Genomic DNA, 21127 nt, shown 5'->3' with positions numbered 1-21127 from the left:
TGTTCTTTCAAAGCTAATTCAAGTTCGCTTAAGGGCTCTGTCTTGCCCATGAGTTTGTCAAGCAATTTTTGCTTGTTGAGCTTGTCCTTTAAGGCAAAGTCCTTTTCCCTTAGCTCCCACACGTTCTGAAACTCCTTCCTCTCCTTCTCTTTCTCTTCCAAACTCGCTTGCTTGCTCACTGAACTTTTTCCTTTGGCCTTTGATGCTTTAACACCAACAGGACGAGCTTCATCCTCTACATGGTTTCCTGGCCCATACGTTGCTGACTGTGAACCTTGGTCACCTAACTTCCTTCTCTTACCCTGCACTTTATCAGTCGAGGCTCCACACCATTTCTGATCATGGCGAAGCTCCAACCATGCATGCTCCATGGTGAACTTCACCTTGTAATCATTGTAGAAAATCTGATGAGCTATCTTCAACACGTCATCCTCATTCTGTCCACTCGATCTCTGCTTCGTTGCAGCGACATAGCAGCCCACAAACCTCGACACTGCCTCATTAATCTTCGCCCACCTTTGTTTACAGCACGTTCGATCTCTCTTTTGCAGACCAGCTAGCTTAGGACTCGCAGCGAAATAAGCAGCAATACGTTGCCAAAACGCATTTGCTTTCTGCTCATTTCCTACTACTGGGTCTTTAGAAGTGTTTAACCAAGCACTTATTAGGACACCATCTTCTGTAGGTGTCCATTTGCGTCTCTCTTTACGGTTAGAGACAGTCTCTGCATCTTCATTGCCATCTTCAGTCCCTTCTGGACCGAAGACAGAGGCATCCGACGTAGAGACTGTGTCTATACTAGGTTCACGTAGTGGTTGAGAGAAGTGGTTTTGGGTGTATGGTTGTTGGCTATTTAAGAGATTTTGAAAGCTATAATGCTGCGTATATGGATCCATAATTTAGAGGCTTTGAAAGAAAAGGTTTTGAAAGAACAAGAGTGTTTTGTTCACAATTTAAAGGGAAGTTTTTAAACTTAAAAAAAATTTTGTTGTAATTAATGTCTTTACCTACAACTAAAACAACCACCAAAACTAAATACATATCGCTTCAACTCAACTAACACACGCTAAACCAACCAAGAAAATAAATACATACAAATCAATATCTAACTAAAGCAATACTAGAATCAATTTAATTCCTAACCAAATCAATATCTACCACACATTCAACTAACTAAAGCCATAGTAAAGTGTACTTACCTCTTGCCAACTGTGAAATGGAAGATTGTGTTCGGTAATGAATGCTCCATTGATGTTGCACCCGTTTCTGAGAGAGACTCTGGTCCGTAATCAATGCAAAAGAAAATGCCCCTGCCTTCACCACGCACACCACACATCCTTGCACAACCAACACCCAAAAGTAAAATTAAAAGCTGATTTGACCAAAGCTACTATCACTAAATTCGAACACAACTACTTGGCGTTTCAATTGCTAAGAATAATTAACCATCTCGACCAAAACTAATATCACTAACCAATCAGTTCATCGGTAGTTTGTAATTTAGAGACAAAGATCAAAGCATATTAACAAACCTTAAGCAGACATCGTGATGTAATCTTTTCCTCTCCACAATGGAATAACAAAGTGATGCCTGCAATTGATACATCACCAGACATTAGAAGATTAAATTAACAGTAGAAAAATAACTGGTGATCAGCTTATTAGCACTCGCCTGGTTGTTGATCCAACTAATAAATTGAGAAGCTTTCATAGTGATCCCAATATGCCATCATCCCAGCTGATACAACCAAAATACAACCATCAGTAAATCAGAAATACATCACATATGAAATTTTTAATCACAAAGAGAGGAGAAAATTAAACCGTACCCGATGGAGATGAGTTCCTCGGGAGATTTGGTTTTCGATCTATCCAAATCCATGATCGAATCCAACGGTTTCGGATTCAACGGTGAGAAGGAGAAGTTGACCCAATCCAACGGTTTCAAGCCTGAACGGTGAGAAGAAGAAGATGACTGTGCGGTGAAGATTTGTCTACACGGCCAACGAGAGGACGAACGGAGCTTTCATCTTTGCAAAGTGAGAAGAAGAAGATGATCGATCGATCGAAGAAGAGGACCAATCGAAGAAGAAGAAAAAGACTGATCCGAGATCAAAAAAGAATCGCCATAGAAGACGGAGAGATCGACGAAAGAGGAAGAAAAGAAAAGAAAAGAAAATAAAATAAAAGAAAAGAAGAGAGATAGAAAGGTTAACTCGATCCAATAGAAAGCCTCCACGTATGGATCCTTAAACAATCCTAAAAATCCCAAAATTAAGACCGTTCCTATGCTTTTTATTTCTTTTTCATTTATTTTTTTGCTTTTATTCTTTTAGAAACATCAATTAGGACTCCCGATGGAGTTGGTCTTAGTTTTTTTTTGAATTATCACGTCGATAATTTATTTTGGTAACTGGAAACCTTCTCAAAAAAAATAAACCTATAATATATATATAATCTATTAAAATTTTAAAAATATGCTACAACTTTTAATATTAAAGATATGTTATTTGCTAGTAACTTTATATCATCTATATGCAAAACCAAGCCCTAAACAGTTATGAGACTCATGTGACTATGTGCTTCTTCCAACTTGTATCTTGTATGATGCAGTAAAAAGAGTTTTGATTGCGATGTTCCAAATAATCAAGAGTTGTTACAAAGATTTTTGATTGTAAGTGACTAGGTACGCATCATGTTTAATTGTATTATTATTAGGTGATGATCCGCGTCATGCGCATAATGAAATGGAATAAAATTTATGATTTAAGGTTTTTTGGTTTATGGTTTAAGCTTTCTCGGTTTCTAAATTGTGTACTGCGGCACTCAGGTTTCCACTTTCCATATAAGCAACAAATCTTAAATTTTTTCTTTCATTATGATGCGTTGAAACAAAAATGATTACAACAATACAAAATGGCAGCTGATTACTAATATTTGGAAACAAATTTAGGAAAAAACCAAATTGAGTTTTCATTTGAGAGAATATTATGAATATGTGAATTTCGGAAGAAGATATTATCTTCATGCATGGCGTGTGCCTTCCACACATTTCGTACGGCTCTCTCCGTTTTCCTTTGATTTGCTTAATGATTTCTTTCGAAAATACTTCACGCAACCATTTATTTTCTTTCTTTTGTTTTATCTTGAAAGAATAAAAAGCATCTTATCACACTTTAGCTTGTAGAATTCTACGAAAGCAATATATGGAATACGTTGACAAAAACAAGCCATATGAAAGTGGAATCGATCGTTCATGTCCATATGTGAGACGAGTTTGCGAATAATATGAGGGATAAAAAGACACACGCCAACTTGAAAAGAGGGACATTCCGTTAAGAGAATGACATTCCATGCAAACAATCGTATTCCGTGTATGCATTAGTGCCTCTTGCATTAACTCAACGGCCAACGTAACTAATATATTTGCCGCATACAATCATATATTCCTATATTTGTTCCAAATAAGGGTTGCTAACATATAACGCAAACTTATGTAAAAAATCATATAGTTACATACTTTCTGATTACAAATGTAATAGGTCCTTTTGTTACTAAATAATCTACAACTATTTAAACTGTAGCAATTTAATTGAATTCGAGATTAAAATTACTGTTTCTCTATTAGCATCGGTGGTGGCAGTTGGATCCTGTTGAATATGAATGTATTTTCGTACATATGCGTTTATCTTTTTTTTGTTGTAAGCGAAGTGTATATCTGTTGTTTTCGTAGGATTCCATAGAGCTATAAAAGTTGTATTATTTATGTATACAAAACAAAGAGATTATTGTTGCGTGAAGAAGTTGAGAAATTCATGAAGTATATCAAAGGAAAATTAAGGAGAGCCATAAGAAGTGTGTGGAAGGCACACGCCAAGAAGATATTACATCTTCAAGTGAAATGGACATATTCTTGATAATTCAGTACTTACTAAATGTAAGAAGTCTTGCAATTTAGTTGATGTTGTCAATGTTAGTGTTTGAAAGGAAGTATGTTTGGTCAAGCAACCTGTTTATAATCACGGTCTCTCACTATCAACTCTATCTTCTCGTTCTACTGAATTCGGTTTATCTCACAGTTTATTCTTTTCATCAATAGTTTTCTCTTCATATTTTACATTACCAATTTTATTGTAATATCATTATAAAAGAAAAAAATATATCAGTGGGACGCACTATAACCTATTAGTTAAAGTTCAAATGCTTCTACATCCAAGTATTAAGTTCGATTTCTTTGCAGATTATATGTTGCGAAGCTTATCAGAAGTTCAAGAGTATTGTAGGCAGAGCTGTTCGTTATGGTCATTTTTCCATCGAAGATTTTGTACATGTAGAACCGTCCGACGATCCAAGTGTTTCAGGAAGAGCTTCATCATAGAATCTTTATCCGCGAAACTGTTCATCGATATGGCATATGCTGCAGGAACCGATCCAAGTGTTTCGTAAAGAGTTTCATCATAGAATCTTTATCCGTGGAGCTGTTTATCAATATTGCATGCTGCAGGAACCGTCCATCGATCCAAGTGTTCGGGGGAGAGCTTCATCATGAAATCTTTATTCGCAGAGCTGTTCATCAGTATCACATATGTTGCATGTAGAGGTTATATGATTGATGTAATAAGTTACCTAGTATTTAAAAAAAAATCTACAAAAGATTGTAAAAGAAAAGCAAATGTTTATTACAAATGATTTTCACCCAAAAGGAAAACTTTATAATGGGCCTCACAAGTTAAAAAGCCCACGTGCTTTAAACACAAACTTAATCGTAAGTGGGCTTAATCCAATAAAAATCTTTCCTGCTAAAGCGTCGTCGTTTTATTCAAATACAGCTCTCGGTCTGTGACTGGTTCGATTACATGACTCCAAAATCTAGTCCGGTTTAGTGACAAATCAATTTTTACCGATTATTAAAAAACCCGACAATTCACAAAACTCGGAAAAGAAACGGTGAAACCGAATCCTTCTGTCGTCGTCCTGAGTTCGAGATTTAATGGCTGCACATCCGACTTCGGAGCCGGCCGTGAATCTCCCGACGACGCCACAAGTCGCAGAGCCCTTAGGTGTAACTCTCCTTGTTCGGCATCTTCCTGATGGAATCCCTCATGATATTGTCTCTCGGCTCTTTTCTCAGTACGGAGCTTATGCCGTTCGTCCTTGCTCCGGTGGAAGGTAAAAAAAAAAAATCCCTAAACCGTTTCTTTCGATTTAATTGGAATAAACATTACTTTTATAAGGTTTAGGAAATAATAATATCAAATTAGTCTAACTTGACATATATAATCATTGCTACAGATTAAGGAATGCTGCATTTGTGGATTTCAAGAATGAAGCTATTGCTTCTCAAGCACATCGTCAGTTAAATGGGTAACAGTTACTCCCTCATCTTCCACTAATAAGCTAGAGTTAGTCAATGATTGAGCTGTTTTTTTTTTTTTTAAATCGTTTTATGATTCTTTAGGTTGAGGTTTCTTGGTAAAGTTCTACAAGTACAGAGAGCTAATAAACCTAGTGAGAATAAGAAGCCTCGTCTAAATGAAGAATCTGGAAAAGATGGTCAACCGTTAGTATTCTCAACCGTTAGCAGCAGCAATAATGATTCAAAATCTGGAGAAGGACTTGCTGGTGAACCGATAGCTCCTAAACTTGGCATAAACTATCCATTCCCTCCTCACCTGCAGTAAGTTTCACTCATTTAAAAAAAAAAACATTGGTGTGTGCGTGTGTGTTTCTCTTCTCATCCTTCAGATGTTTTTTTTACAGATATGCTTACCCACCACCCGATGCAAACATATTAGCCAACATTACTAATGCCCTTATTGCTGTCCCACCTTTATACACCCAGGTTAGCTCTACTGTGTCACTGTGCAGAAGTTTTTTTTTTAATTTCCGGTTATGTTCTGTAGATATCGATTATAGTAGAGTGCAGAAAAGAACAAGAGATGTAATTTTACACCTCTTGACGACAGGTGCTGCATCTAATGAACAAAATGAATCTTCCACCTCCTTTCCGCCTCGCCTTGCCCACACCACCTCTACCTAAAGCAGCCCAGCAACCAACTGAGGTGGATCATCAATCTAGTAGCGAGTCAGAGATGGAGTCTGATGAGGTATGGCTCGTCATGTCATGTCTGTATTCTACAAATTCAGTCAAGTGGCTTCATGCTAAGCTCATTTTGGTTGCTTCTTTCTCTCTTTTTGTTAGTGAACCTGTGTGATAATCGCTGTGTGTTTTTCTGCACTCTTTATATTCAGTGTTATTGAGTACTTGGTTAAGAATTATGGTTGTATTATGATTAGGATACAGGTGCATCAAAAGCAAGAAGGAAGCGTGCTAGACATGAAACTCTTGTCGGTCCTGGTGTGGACAAGAATGTGCCACATGAGACTGTCGGAGTGAAGCCCTCGTCTTTGACTCCCAAAGAGATGCCTCGGATAAGAAAGAATAAACATGTTATGCAGGTATCCTTTTATCTATAGTTATCTTTCAACCCTTGCGCTGTGTAGTTGTGCTGATATTTGTAAGGTCTATGCCGGTAGATCAAGATTACTCAAAAAGTTGCTCAAGACGAGCGTAAAGAGGATATTGAGCTTGAAGGCCCTGCAGAGGAGGAGCCTAGAGAAGAAGCTTCAAATTTGAAACCCTTTGCAAGTTTAGAGGAGTTGGAGAAGGGAAGGCTACCTCCGCAGGATATTCTTTCACTGCCTATGTTCAAGGTATGGATACAAGTATCAAGTTATAATATGTGTGTGTTGAGAAGAATTTTTGTAATGGTGTGAGCCTGATTATCAGTTCCAGCCTTTTCTTTGGGCCATTGATTGGCTATGCATACTTGTTACAAGGGACTCTCTAATCTCTATCCATGAAAAGCTATTTACTGATTGATAGTGTATCTTTTCTATTCAGCTCTTTCATGACTGTTTCCCTAGTTCAAATGTAAGAGCGTCCATCCCTGAAAAAAAAAACACATATTCACTGAGAGAAAATACATTTTGTTTTTATTGTGTGCAGAACTACACAGCTGGGAATCCCTCGCTTGTGCTGTATATTAAAAATCTTGCCAAAGATGTTATCACTGATGATTTCTATTACATATTTGGTAAGATATCGCTCTGCTAACCGAATCAAAAATCTAGAGTCTTTAATTTACTGCTGATACCTTGCCTTTCTGGAAGTCTATTCATAGCTATATTTTGGTACTCATGTAGGATCACAATTTGGAAGCATCGAAGCAGCTAAATCCAGTCTTGGTGTGAGGCTGATGCAGGTGATCCGTCTGTCTACGGACTTTCGTAACCTTAAACTTGCTTTGGATGATTATCAATCTTCTTGTTTATGACTATAATCTATTGTGAGAAACTTTAGGAAGGAAGGATGAGAGGGCAAGCTTTTTTGACATTTCCATCAGTTGAAGTGGCACATCGTGCTCTGGTAATAATCCTTAACACCTTCTTGCTCTATGTAAATGTCTATGTCAGTCTGAATATTGTATATATGATGTATATACCATTGACAGCATTTTGTGCTTGAATATATGAAAAACGTGTTTTTTATACCTACATAAAGAGGAAAGTAACTGATGTTTTGTTTATGATTTTTGCAGAATCTTGTAAATGGTTTTGTGTTCAAAGGAAAACCAATGATTATCCAGTTTGGTAGGAATCCTGGATCAGCCAAGCCAAACGAATGATGGTATGTATATCACAGAGTTGTTTTCTTTTGATAAATTTAAAGGTTTTACAGAATTAACTAGCTGCAAATTGCTTTTTTTAGGATCTTCATGTAACTCGTTCATTTGTAGTGGTGCTTGATTTGTAGGCTGTGGTTTGGAGAGTGGTTCTTTGAGCTTGTAGTGTTTAATAAGAAGCTGATGGAGTTAGAGTGAAGCCATGGAGGTGCTTTTGCCTAACATCTTTTGTGGTTCTGGGAGATGTTCAGATTCTCATAGATTTAGGAGACTAATGGATGTTAGAGGTGTAGCTAAACTTCCACACCATTCACAATTAACAAAGCAGAACTTATAAGAATCTTCTTTTTATTTTAAGTCTTGTAATTAAGACTCCAACCTCTCCAGTGTGTTGATCATAACTTTTTTCTCATGAAGTGTGGGTGCAATGAGTCGTTACCATTATTAACTGAAGTATATAGACTTTGAGTAGCTTTCAAGCTAACCTTCACACGAAGAAGCATCAACACAAAACATAAAAGCTAAAAGTTATGGGCTCAAAGTTATAAAGAAGAAAATAACACACATGAGTGTTTTCCTCGGCCCACGCTTTTAGAATTGTTCCAAGATGAAAACAATCCAACGGTGGTGATCACGTTTCAGTCCAACGAACCAAGCGGTGTTTTTTACGAAACCACCCGAGAGATTAGCTTCTATTTTCTTTTTGTTTACTTCCCCCACGAGAAAAGCACACTTCTTTTTTTGTTATAACCACCCACCGCTAATATTTACCCACGTGTCACCCTTCCTTCGCGTTTCATCCAATACCATAGCGCCGTGTCACTTCTAATGACAAACATTGCTGACGTGTCTGTTGGATAACGTGGCCGCAGATTCCCACGTGGCAAAAGATAATATCCGTGAGAGCAACTTCAATAGCAGCTTCCAGTATATATATATCTCCAGGTCTTATTCAACAACCTCTGATCTCAGTGAAGCAGCTCCGATCTGAGTTTTTATCAATGGCGAAACTAATCCTTAGCGTCGTCTCCGTGGTTCTTATCGGTCTCGTCGCGATCGCTTCAGCCGCCGTTATCTTCGAGGAGCGCTTTGATGGTAAATTACGTTTCGTTCTCTCTATCTGTATTTTTTCCAGCCTCTTAGGATCTAGTGATGTGTTTGTTCGTATCCGTCTTGCGATTATATTCGTCAATCTGAGTTTCGAATTTGTGAATGCTGCGAGTTAATGATCCATTTTCGATCGTACAACGATATCATCGATTTCATCGGATAAGATCATTTTTACAAATGTTTGATCATATGAATTATTACGGATCTACCAATTTGTTGATTCGTTGATTTTGAAATTATTAATCGGAGGTCTTTGAAATGGCTGTGAACTTTTGATTGATATTACTCTTCGTGGAGATATATATATATATATCACTAGAGCGAGGAGTCATCGATTGATAAAACTCTGAGATGATTGATTGTTCACAGTGTATTACTACTACTTTTAATCTAATCAGTTTTTGTTAATTTCCGTTGATTATAGTATATTAAAATCTAAGCGTATCTCGTTTTGTAGAATTCGTGTCTCGTGTGTTGATTATTTACCTCTATTTTTTTGTCATGTCTTTGTTTCTAAAGATGGATGGGAGAACAGATGGGTTAAATCTGAGTGGAAGAAAGAGGACAAGTCTGCTGGGGAGTGGAGCCACACTGCTGGAAATTGGTCTGGTGATGCTAACGATAAAGGTATATATGATTCATTCAGCTTTCAGAGCTAGTAACCGACTCATGATTCATTAGTTATTTTTTTTTTTTTTTTTTTTTTTTTTTTTTTTTTTTTTAATGCTGTGTTGTAACTCTCACTGTATTGCAGGTATCCAGACCAGCGAGGACTACAGATTCTACGCCATCTCAGCTGAGTTCCCTGAATTCAGCAACAAGGACAAAACCTTAGTCTTCCAATTCTCAGTCAAGCACGAGCAGAAGCTTGACTGTGGTGGCGGCTACATGAAGCTTCTCAGTGGTGATGTTGACCAGAAGAAATTTGGTGGTGACACCCCATACAGGTACATTACTTATCTCGTCTCGTTTTTTATCTAGTCACTGTAACAGTCATAACATTATCAACTGATATTTATTTTTAATAAATAACAACCTTCTTCTTTTTTTTACCTGCAGCATCATGTTTGGTCCCGATATCTGTGGGTACAGCACGAAGAAAGTGCATGCTATCCTTACCTACAATGACGCCAACCACCTGATCAAGAAGGATGTTCCCTGTGAAACTGACCAGCTCACCCATGTCTACACATTCATCCTCCGCCCAGATGCTACTTACACCATTCTCATTGACAATGTTGAGAAGCAAACCGGTAGCCTGTACGCTGATTGGGATCTTCTCCCACCCAAGAAAATCAAAGACCCCAGCGCCAAGAAGGTATGCAGTGACTTATGAACCAACTACTTGTATCTCATTTAGAGACCGAACAAGAACAAACCAGGCCAATGCTCATCCAATCTGATCTCTCTCTTTTTACAGCCTGAGGACTGGGACGAGCAAGAGTACATTCCTGACCCTGAAGACAAGAAACCTGACGGATACGATGATATCCCAAAGGAGATCCCAGATACCGATGCTAAGAAGGTTTTTTCCTTGTCTATAGTTTGATTAAATATCTAAAACCTCTTGCTGTGTTCTGTATTTGCTAATTTTTCTTTGTGTCCTTTGTCTTAGCCTGAGGACTGGGATGATGAAGAAGATGGTGAGTGGACTGCCCCTACCATTCCCAACCCTGAGTACATGGGTGAATGGAAGCCCAAGGTTTGTCAATCTCGCTGTCAACAAGTACGTATAACTTTTTCCGTCCTCTCAAGGTTGTCATATTTTTCTGTAGCAAATCAAGAACCCCAACTACAAGGGCAAGTGGGAGGCTCCAGAGATTGACAACCCTGGTAAGTATTCTATACTGTGGCCTTATCATATACGCAATTGATCTCTTTTTAAAGTTTAAGTCTTCTTTTATCATCAAACCTTGCGCCAATTTGATACATTTAGTAATTCATATCTTTTGTTCAAGTTAAATAACAGTCTTATATCATTTTCGTACTCAACAAGCTGGTTTAATGTTCTTGCACATGAAACTTTAGCTCTCCAAGACATAATATCCAACCATTACTGTGCCTAATAATACTGGTTTCATGCAGACTTCAAGGACGACCCAGAGCTCTATGTCTTCCCCAAGCTGAAGTATGTTGGAATCGAATTGTGGCAGGTAATAGATCTTGTCACTGTGACATTTTGTCTTCCTAGATCTGTTTTGGGCCGATAACTCCCTTCTAAAAGTACATATCTCACTCTCTTTCAGGTGAAATCAGGATCATTGTTCGACAATGTCTTGATCTGCGATGACCCAGACTACGCCAAGAAGTTGGCAGAAGAAACATGGGGAAAGCTCAAGGATGTACGTGTTCTAAAAATACTCATCTGCATGGAAGCAACTTGTTGTTTCTGGTTACCGATAAGAATAGCCAATCTAATCTCGCGTAATTGCAGGCGGAGAAAGCAGCTTTTGATGAGATTGAGAAGAAGAAAGAGGAAGAGGAATCCAAGGACGCTCCTGCGGAAACTGATGCAAGTCTTATTTGTGACTTTTGGGTCTTTCTTTTGTTTCTTGTGCCAAGGTCCTGAACTGATATCATGTGTGTATTGAATTTGTTTCCAGGGTGAAGATGAAGCAGAGGAAGATGAAGGAGAGGAATCAGATACTGAATCAAAGACGGAGGCCAAATCAGAAGTTAGCGAGGAAACCGCTGAGAAAGACGCCACCGCTCATGTATGTTACGAAAAATACTTGCCTCTTCATTCCCCTTCCATATTGTTGTTTTGATTAAGTAAGTTGATGGGGTGATACTTTGTTTATGCAGGATGAACTGTAAGGAAAAGGACGTTGCAGTTTGAAGACCAAAGTTTTCGAGTCTCTTTTTTTATTTTCCTTTTATCCTTTCTTTCGAAGTACTTTAGCAATCTAGTTTGTCTGAGGTAGAACAAGTTTTAGCAATTAAAAAAGTGGGGGACACTGATATGACACGATCAGAGGCTCTTTTTGTACTGAAAACCATATGATGACATTTTGCACTTTCATCTCTTTCTCTGCTCTTAAGTTTTATATTGGTTCCATCAAGTTTAATTTCCTTAAAAACTCACACATGCTTGAACGTTATTTTACTCTACAAATGGCTAAAAGTAGTTTAGTCCCAGCTATGAAGTACTTTAAACACAAATTTGTAAAATGATTCAGTTGAGATTGTGTTTATTGCAACGGATCCGACTACTTCTTTATGTGTTGTTATTCACCATAACCATTTGGACTACTTGCATATGTTTTCGAAATAAAATGTGGCTCGCTTTTCTCATCGACAATTTATTTAAATGATGTTGTCAAAAAGAAACTCATCTCCTGCCATTAATCTTCTTTTGCCAACCATCTCTCTTTTGGCTCTCTCACCTACCCAGAGAGAAAATTCCATTAAAGTCCAGCTAACAAAGCCAACGTATTAAAAAGATCCTAACCTCTGATTCTTGGATCGGACGGTTCGCATTGGCTCAAATGACGTCAACGAGAAGGATGAGAACCAATCAGGAGGCTCCACATCAATTCACCAGCTGCACATCATCCACGTGTTTATTATTCCCTTTCTCCTTTTTGCGTTACATTTAATAATGATTTCACTCATCAATCAAACAAAACCTTTATTATTTGATTTTTGGTTCTTCTCTCTCTCTCTCCCTTACCCTGACCTCTACAAGTACATGGATTACACTCCTTTCTCTCTTTGTCCTTCCGATCTGGTTAAGCTCATCCTCTGTGACTGCTACACACGTTGTCGTTGCTTCTCATGTACGCTGCGTAAGTCTACAGACACGAAACCACGACAATTATTTTCGGTGAGAGACGTGTCCTGTGGTGAAGGAGGAACCTGAGTCTTGGTGAAAGACAAAAGATCGGTGGATTTCTCATCTAATTTGATTTTTTTAACATTTATTCAATCTGGAATCTGAAATCAAGAAATGAAGACGAAGATATATTATTATGCTTTTCTATTAACTTTTTCATTTTTTTTTGGTTTAGAAGATGATGTAAATGGTATAGTTCAACGTGTCTTTGAGTGTAATTGATATGTTGAAATGTGTCTTTAGTTGTAATTTTCTCGAAAAAAATCCAACGGTGGCGATCACGTTTCGGTCCAACAAACCAAGCGCTGTTTTTTACGAAACCACCCGAGAGATTTGCTTCCATTTTCTTTTTGTTTACTTCCCCCACGAGAAAAGCACACTTTTTTTTTTGTTATAACCAAACCCCGCTAATATTCACCCACGTGTCACCCTTCCTTCGCGTTTCATCAAACACCATAGCGCCATGTCACTTCTAATGACAAACATTGCTGACGTGTCTGTTACACATTAGATAACGTGGCCGCAGATTTCCCACGTGGCAAAAGATAATATCCGTGAGAGCAACTTCAATAGCAGCTTCCAGTATATATATATCTCCGAGGATTCATCTCTATTGCCCTTGAAAGAAATATTTAAATCAGTTATATCCTTCACTAATCTTCATATCCCTCATATTCATTAAAACACCTACAATTACCAAATTAGCCTCAGAATAATAATAAAAAAAAAACAATTTAATGAAAATTGAAAAAAAAAATGTACGGTTCTTGCGGTAAGGTTTTGACGATGCGGTTCGAAGGGATTGCGTTTGGGAAAAGGGAACCCGACCGTACGGCTCGATTGCTACTCCAGCCTTACTCCGGGTCGGTCCTCCGTTGTCTTTTGCCGCTGTGTAAAAGCCAATCATATCCCCTGTCCATCGCTGGTGTATCCTCCCTCCACCACAGAACAAGTAGGTTTTAGGGTTCCAAAGCTCTTAAATGAGCTGAGAAACCAAATTGGAATGGATTTAGATGTTTCATCTTCGTATCCGAGTCCATTATGAGTTGAATTGGGTAGGAGAATGGTTGCATTGTTCGATTCTAGTGCGCTGAATGTAGATTCAAAATCAAAACGTGTACGACAGTAGAACTAGAAAAAATAGTATTACTTATGATTGTTGTAGAACTAGTAAAACTGGTATAACTTCGAATGTATAATGGATGGTATTGTATGCTTTTGGCAGATTACAATGAGCCACAACATCATACACTTCAGATGCGAAGGTGGCATGTATTGTTTAGTGTTGAAGCATGCTGTGGAGGAGATAAATCTTTCAATGGTAGAAGCACGCATATGCAAAAAGGTCGGGCTTGATGAATGTAATGTGAAGTTGAAATTGAGTTACATTCCACTGCTGGTTGGGAGTGACGAGAAATTCGTCATTTGCGATGATGAGGATCTTTGTGGTTATCTTTTGTCCCTTGATAAAGACAACCGTAGGTGCATTTTGGTGGTGGAGGCCATCAAAAAGACAGAATTGTCAGAGCAACTTTCAAGAGCGGGCAAACGAAGTTCAAGAGCGGGCAAACGAAGTTCAAGAGCGGGGAAACAAAATTCTGTAGGTACGAACTATGAGGTGTGCCATTCGAATGATGATGAAATCGGAGACAAAGCCATAACTCGATATGGTGGAAAAAATCAAGTTGATAAACAATACGAGTAGAAGATTGTGGCGATTGAGGAGATGTTGGAAAAAAATGATGAAGAATTAAATGTGGATGAAAATGTTACTGTCAACTCAAAGGCACACCACAACTACTCAAAGGCACACCAAAACTAGTTGCATCTCTATTGCATGATGATTATCTAGGGCAGATGGAACCTCTTGTTTTATTGAAAAATGTTACTCTGGGGATGATTGGTAAGTGTTGTAGCTTTATATTTTTTGCTGTAGAATTTAATCTGTAGATTTATTTGCTGTAGTTTTCCTTGCTGTAGATTTCTAAATCACTAATTTTTTACTCTGGAAATAAAGCTCTCTACAGCCATATTTTGATTTTGCAGAGACTTTTTTGCTGTGAGTTTTTAAGGAAAGCAAAGCTCGATTGGTTGACATATATAGCTGTAGAGTAAATTTTTGTTGTCCAGAGCATCTACAGCCCCAAACAATCATCCCTTCTGTTTTATTGAAAAACTTTGTACAACTATGGTGAACGGTTTTTTTGTTTGTGTAATACTAGAAGAAGTTGACTTTGAAAATCGAAATGTTTGAATTTGACTTTGCTTTATCTGTACTTTAGTATCATATAAATCTTTTTTGCAGGCTTTTGAATTTGAAATGCCATATAAATTTGCTTGGGCCAAACAATACTAGTTCTAAGGTTATAGTTACAAAAGTATAACTAAGGTTACAGTTACAAACTAGATCTAAGGATCAAAAAATTCAATTGAAAATTTGTGAATTATCAATAATTATCGGTGATATGAACAAAAATAGAGAAAACAAAAAAAACGAAATATATTTGTGTATAATTTAAATATAGATAGTTAGATACAGATAGTAGTTTCAAGAAACAAAAAAATTTAAAGACAGATACATATACTAGTTCTAAGGATCAAAAAAATCAATTAAAAATTTGTGAGTTATCAATAATAATCTGTGATATGAACAAAAATAGAGAAAAAGAAAAAAACTAAATTCATTTGTGTATTACTAGTATGATTTTAACTTAGAATTTAACTGTTTTATTTGTACAACTATGGAGAACTGTTTTTCTGTTTGTGTATTACTAGTATGACTTTCTGAAATTGAATTTGGAAATCAAAATGTTCGAAATTGGAAATCAGAATAAGAAATATAATCTTTACTAGTCGAAAAAAGTTATATTCAACAAAAAAAAATGTTATACTCTACAATCAAAAGAACAACGCATCACACTACATACACTTTCATAGTCATTTTGTTAAATATGTAATTACTGAAGATTAGATTTCACTCTAAAACTTGTATAGACACTTTTATTACGTAAATCACCAATAATCATATTTTGGAATCTTATATTTTATTGTACAACTAAAGAAGTAGAATATAATTACATGTAATACTAAAATAATTGAAAATCACCGAAAGTACAACTATTTTGATATTTTGTACAACTACTATCCTGGGGAGAACTAATTGTATATATTGGGCGGGTATTTTAAATTACCTTGTACGCGGACTTTCTAAATATCATGAGTCAAGGCGAGATTTTCGAGGGGAAAAAATAGATTCCCACTTCCCACTTACCACTGTCCAGTCTTCTCTCTTGTCTCCCTCTCTATCTCTCTATTACCTTTCTCTCTCATCTATCTCTCGCAAATTCCTCAATTTCTCTCAATACCGAACAAGAAATGGATCCATGGATTGAGAAACAGGAAAGAAAGGAGATGAAGAAGATGAAGAAACACTGCGACATGCTTCAATTTATTTGCGATGCGGAGCACGAGATTCCATCTTCGTGCCCATGTGGGGGACGAATCGTCGACGACGTTTCTACCAGGCCGAAGGTACTTCACTTGCAACGCGTACAAGGTAATTTACATTTTTTCTATTTTAAGTTACTGCAATATGTCAAACTGAGTGCAACTAGGTCAAACTTGCAGAAAGATGGGCTCCACTTCCGTCAACCATGGGTTCTCGGAGTTCAGGAAGAGGTTCGCTCCTTAAGGCAGAAGGTGGACGAAATGGCTGCAGAGCTTGCTCAGCTTAAAGAGCTTCTTACCCGTAAATGAGAAGCCTTATGTTGTTTGGATGTGTGTCTTTTCCTTTTGTATTTAGAGTTGTGGAATTGTGTTAAGACTTCTAGAATTAATGTGATGTTGTGTTAAGACTAATTAATGTGATGTTGTGTTAAAACTACTGGTTTTCCGTAGTAATACCATAGTTTTCCATAGTAATACCATATGGAAATGTTTCAAAACGATCCAAAACACTTAAACATATCATATCATACATAGGTTCTGGAACAAAACACGTAAAACATAACATATCATACATAGGTTTTGGAACAAAACACTTAAACATAAAGTAGATTCCAAGTTTTACGCAGTTTTCTAAAGCATACAACACAATAAAGTAGCTAAACACATTACTCCAAATTCATCACTCCAACTTCATCCAAGTTTTAAGTAGTTTTAACTCTTTTCTTTCCCTTCCTCGTGATACGATCCGGAGGTATGATCTTCACCTCCTTAATCTGATTCGGTACATTCCAAGAAGACATGTCGGGCACAACATAAAGTGTCCTGTCATACGCCAAAGCCCACAGTTCCGTCCAGTAGTATTTTGAGCACAGCTCATGGATATTAAGGCGGCTGCCATCAACGTTCGTAGTGAAATAGATGTAATATCTGCCCAACTCCATAAATCTGCCCAACTCCATAAATGAGTCGTAAGAAGAGTTGAAGTCACCCACCGTGCAATATCTGCCCAACTCCATAAATCTATGCCCGACTATATTCTTGTTGACGTTACAAGCATGCCATTTCATTTTTTCCTTCAAATGCCATAAACAATGCCCATGGTGAGCCTGTGGAAACACGTTTCCTATAGCGAAGATCAGGCTCTGATTTCTTTCACTCATGAAAACCAGTTCAGAAGAGTCTGGTATAACACTTTTAAGCACCTTTTAAGCATCTCGAAAAATCAAGTCCAACTAGCAAGATTCTCACCATCTAGTACTGCAAACGCAAGTGGATAACTATGACTATTAGGATCTTGAGCTTTCGCGAAAACTAGAACACCACCATATCTGTTCTTCAGCGATGTCGCATCCACAACTATCACTTTCCTCATAAATGCAAACCCTTCAATGCAAGCTCCCAAAGCTATGAAGGGGTACTTGAATTTACTTGCATCATCCAGTTTCACACAGGTTTTTGTTCCTGGATTCACTTACTCTAACATGTACAAATAGTTATACATCATCTTGTAGCTCTCTTCCGGACTACCAGGTATATCACTGACGTGATTGCTCATTGTATCCTTCCCAAACAAGAACAAACACAAGAAACTGACAACAATTATCCAAAGTTATCCCCAGTTCTATTAGTTGTTCCGAATTATACAGTTATACTACAATTATCATGAACAAGATCGATCTAGGTCCAATGAGAACCTGCCTATACATTCTCCAATTATACTGCCTATACATTCTCATTCAACCATTCGAATGCATTATATACCAATGCATTTCAAATCCATTAGAACCTACTTCCAAAAAAAGCTCAAAGCGGAGACCACAACTTACGGATACGAAATGTTAGACGTGAGGTGATTGGTCTACGCAGACAACGGCGGCGGCGGTAGGGAAGCTGCGGGAGAGAGGAGTGGAGGTCGAGCTGAGCTGCGGAAGAACCGAAGGAGGAGGAATCGTCTTCTCTAGCCTCTTGTCATAGTTTCGCGAGAGAGAAAGATAAGAGAGGTGAAGCGATTGAAGAGCGATTAGAAATCGCTTTTGATTTTGAGAATTTTAGGGTTTGGTTGGTTTCTTTCGGTTTATCCACTTAGATCCGACGGGTTATTGGATGGGTGGGTTTGAACCTGGTTTTCTTTGTAATTATCGAAACTTACCATGGTTTTATCGTATTTCATTCATTTTTCGATTTAAAAATAAATGTTAACTGAAATAAGGTTATACAACAACCTCTGATCTCAGTGAAGTCCGATCTGAGTTTTTATCAATGGCGAAACTAATCCTTAGCCTCGTCTCCGTGGTTCTTATCGGCCTCGTCGCGATCGCTTCCGCTGCAGTTATCTTCGAGGAACGCTTTGATGGTAAACTACTTTTCGTTCTCTCTATCTGTATTTTTCCAGACTCGTAGGATCTAGTTATGTGTTTGTCCGTATCCGTCTTGCGATTATATTCGTCAATCTGAGTTTCGAATTTGTGAATGCTGCGAGTTAATGATCCATTTTCGATCGTACAACGATATCATCGATTTCATCGGATAAGATCATTTTTACAAATGTTTGATCATATGAATTATTACGGATCTACCAATTTGTTGATTCGTTGATTTTTAAATTATTGTTACTCTTCGTGCATGACGAACTTCAAGGGCTCCTTTCGGATTGCCTCTTCGGTACTGTTCTTCAGCTACTCTTACATTGTTTTCAGAGAACACCATAGCTGACACTGGTACGCTCATTTTTGAGATTGGTTTGATTGCAAAATTTTGTACAGGAGAAAATTTGAGGTGAATGAGGTTTGGGATTACCACCAAAATTTATAGTAAAAAAATAAAAAAAAATCTTAAATTCTCTCTATAATTAAAAATACAATATAAAATGAAATATATTGATGTAAAATATAAATGAATACATAATTTATATATACATAAAGCGGAAACAATTAACCAATCGGTTAAAATATATATTTTATTTATAATATTTTGCGATATAAATATATATATTACGTCATTCACGAAAATGTATAATATTTTTGTTATTTTTGTTTTAATATTTTGAAAAATGTATTAAAAGGAAAGTTGACTAAAAAAAATAATCTAATTTGGGAGTGTCGTAGTTTCTAAAAAACAAATTAACAATTTTGGTAAACGGGATTTAATAGTTTTTATGGTGGATATATATGTGGAATTGAACGCTTATACGACCTCTTTTGGTTAACGCAATTCAATAGTTATTATCGTTGATATATAAGTGGAAATTGAATCGCTCGTACCAACTCATAACAACTTTGAACCAATCGTTGTAATATAAATTTTACTTTATAGCATTTTGTGATAAAATAATTTATATTATTATCCTCGAAACAGTATATTATGTTATTTGTAATATTTTATATTATTTTAATATTTATAAGATGTTTTATATGCAAAATCCTCGTGGGGTTGGTGTTTTATAAACCAAAATATATTAAACATTTAGGTGACATTATTTTAAAAATTAATTGTGGTTAATTATGCTACTTATGTCTAACATGTGCCAGGTTTGAGAATAGATAATGGCATTACAATTTATTTATTTAAAGCGTTGTAACATAACAAACCAAAGTTGTGGTGTGAAAATTCTGGTTTGAAAAAAAAAAAAAAAAAATCTGTATATATACAGTTTTGAAACAAACCGAGTGGAAATTGCCAACCGGAAAGATTAGAATGTTGATTGGTTAATCACAATGGTATGAACCACTGAAAAAATTAACCAATGAAAATACTTTTGAATTTGTGCACATCAGTTGATTGGTTGAGAACTTTTTGTTGATCGAGCAAGAAATTAAATTTCATCATATAATACTCATTTCAAATTTGTGATTGTCTATAAACTTGTGAATTAGTCTGAAATAGAGATGCACAGTTTCTTCCTTTGCTATCTTCATGGTCATGCAAATGGGGATATAAACAGTGAATTTGTTTGATGTATAATTCTAGTACGCGACTGATCTACATGCAAAAGTCATAATTAACGATCTAATATTAACTTCCGTATAAATGGTTTTAGAAGAGAAAAGTTGCATGTATGTTACTAGTGAGATAGAAGCAAAATTTTATGAGTTAAGTGGATATGGTTGACTTGAGAACACGTGCGGAAATGTAGAAAAACACGAGCACAGTTCAAAGACAACGAAATTTCTCTGCCGAAGACATATGCGAGTGCATGCTGTCTTGCAACGTGTTCCATGTAATTACACCACACAAAATTCCCTCACATATAAGAAATCTATATATGTGTATATATTAATCTGATGTGAGAATGAAAAGATATGGACGAGAGTTTTTTTTGTTGAAGTCAAATTTTGTTCAAAAGAGGGTTTTGTTTGCTTCTCTCGTCCCATGACCCATTGTTCCCAACACTCAAAACCATATAGTCTTGAGACTCCGGTTATTTCCACCGGTTGAACCGATTAAATTTTGGATTTCCATTCTCTTTTGATTCACTCTACGGGGATATCTGATTCCTAACTTTTTGTTGTAAATAATGTAATCATCACTAAAACATACACAGACAACCAAACTACAAAAATAATATAATCTAATAAGTGAAATTACACGTTATTTTAGGTGACATTACCACTGAAAGCAATGTAAGTGAATAAAAAATTTGATAATTTTTATTTTTGATAATTATGAATGATAAGGTGAATTTGCTTTTCACTCATAAATACTATATAGCGTTGTACCAAAAAAAAAAGAGGAAAAAGAGACTATTATTCTTCAATAGTTGGCACCACCTCGGCCACATTCACATATGAGGTCCATAATTGGAGTCACATGGTTGCATGTGATTACATTGGGTCTACCCCTTTAGCCACATATGGCCAACTCCACGTTTTCCCCTTTCTTTTGTTTTGTTTTGTAGCTATCATTCGATGCATTTATATATTGTACCTATCAAGGATGCAAGCATTCCTAAGATGCCTTGGTTTTCAGAAATAGCAAACTACCTGGCCGGAGAACAAGAACCGCTCAAATTCACCGGAAATGACAAGAAGAAGTTCTTAAAAGATGACAGACG

General features: G+C 36.8%; 3 protein-coding genes and 1 long non-coding RNA gene across 5 annotated transcripts in view; 3 read left to right on the top strand and 1 right to left on the bottom strand.

Annotated features, from left to right (window-relative positions):
- LOC106344283 (glutathione S-transferase T3-like) overlaps nt 1-896 on the bottom strand; it is a 2308-nt gene extending 1412 nt beyond the window's left edge. The window contains exon 1 of the mRNA XM_013783689.1: nt 47-896. Coding sequence (XP_013639143.1) covers nt 47-896 — 850 coding nt within the window. The remainder of the gene's footprint in view (nt 1-46) is intronic.
- Nucleotides 897-4936: 4040 nt separating this feature from the next.
- Nucleotides 4937-8101, top strand: LOC106294596 (U11/U12 small nuclear ribonucleoprotein 65 kDa protein). Of its 2 annotated transcripts, none has more exons than XM_013730199.1 (12): nt 4937-5169; nt 5293-5364; nt 5459-5677; nt 5761-5842; nt 5967-6107; nt 6298-6459; nt 6538-6714; nt 7010-7097; nt 7207-7265; nt 7364-7429; nt 7602-7690; nt 7800-8101. In XM_013730199.1, exons 1-11 carry the CDS (start codon nt 4991-4993, stop codon nt 7686-7688), a joined length of 1332 nt encoding a protein of 443 aa, XP_013585653.1. In that variant the 5' UTR covers nt 4937-4990; the 3' UTR covers nt 7689-7690; nt 7800-8101. The 2 variants fall into 2 exon arrangements, with proteins under 2 accessions (XP_013585653.1, XP_013585654.1); XM_013730200.1 differs by having other exon boundaries at nt 4991-5169; nt 7817-8101.
- A 531-nt stretch (nt 8102-8632) lies between these two features.
- Nucleotides 8633-11836, top strand: LOC106294595 (calreticulin-2-like). The gene is made up of 12 exons (XM_013730198.1): nt 8633-8780; nt 9315-9422; nt 9550-9742; nt 9855-10113; nt 10216-10320; nt 10411-10497; nt 10571-10628; nt 10881-10948; nt 11042-11137; nt 11230-11307; nt 11399-11509; nt 11601-11836. The coding sequence occupies exons 1-12, from the start codon at nt 8687-8689 to the stop codon at nt 11610-11612; spliced, it is 1269 nt and encodes a 422-aa protein (XP_013585652.1). The 5' UTR covers nt 8633-8686; the 3' UTR covers nt 11613-11836.
- Nucleotides 11837-18282: 6446 nt separating this feature from the next.
- LOC106294593 lies at nt 18283-20292 on the top strand. Its single transcript, XR_001260879.1, has 3 exons — nt 18283-18430; nt 18715-18794; nt 19605-20292. It is a non-coding gene; the product is annotated as an uncharacterized LOC106294593 (long non-coding RNA).
- The last annotated feature ends 835 nt before the right edge of the window (nt 20293-21127 follow it).

This window comes from Brassica oleracea, chromosome C5, assembly GCF_000695525.1.
Source record: "Brassica oleracea var. oleracea cultivar TO1000 chromosome C5, BOL, whole genome shotgun sequence".
NCBI classification, from domain to species: domain Eukaryota; kingdom Viridiplantae; phylum Streptophyta; class Magnoliopsida; order Brassicales; family Brassicaceae; genus Brassica; species Brassica oleracea.
Note: the sequence above shows the minus strand (reverse complement) of the source record. Positions and strands in the feature narration are given on the sequence as shown.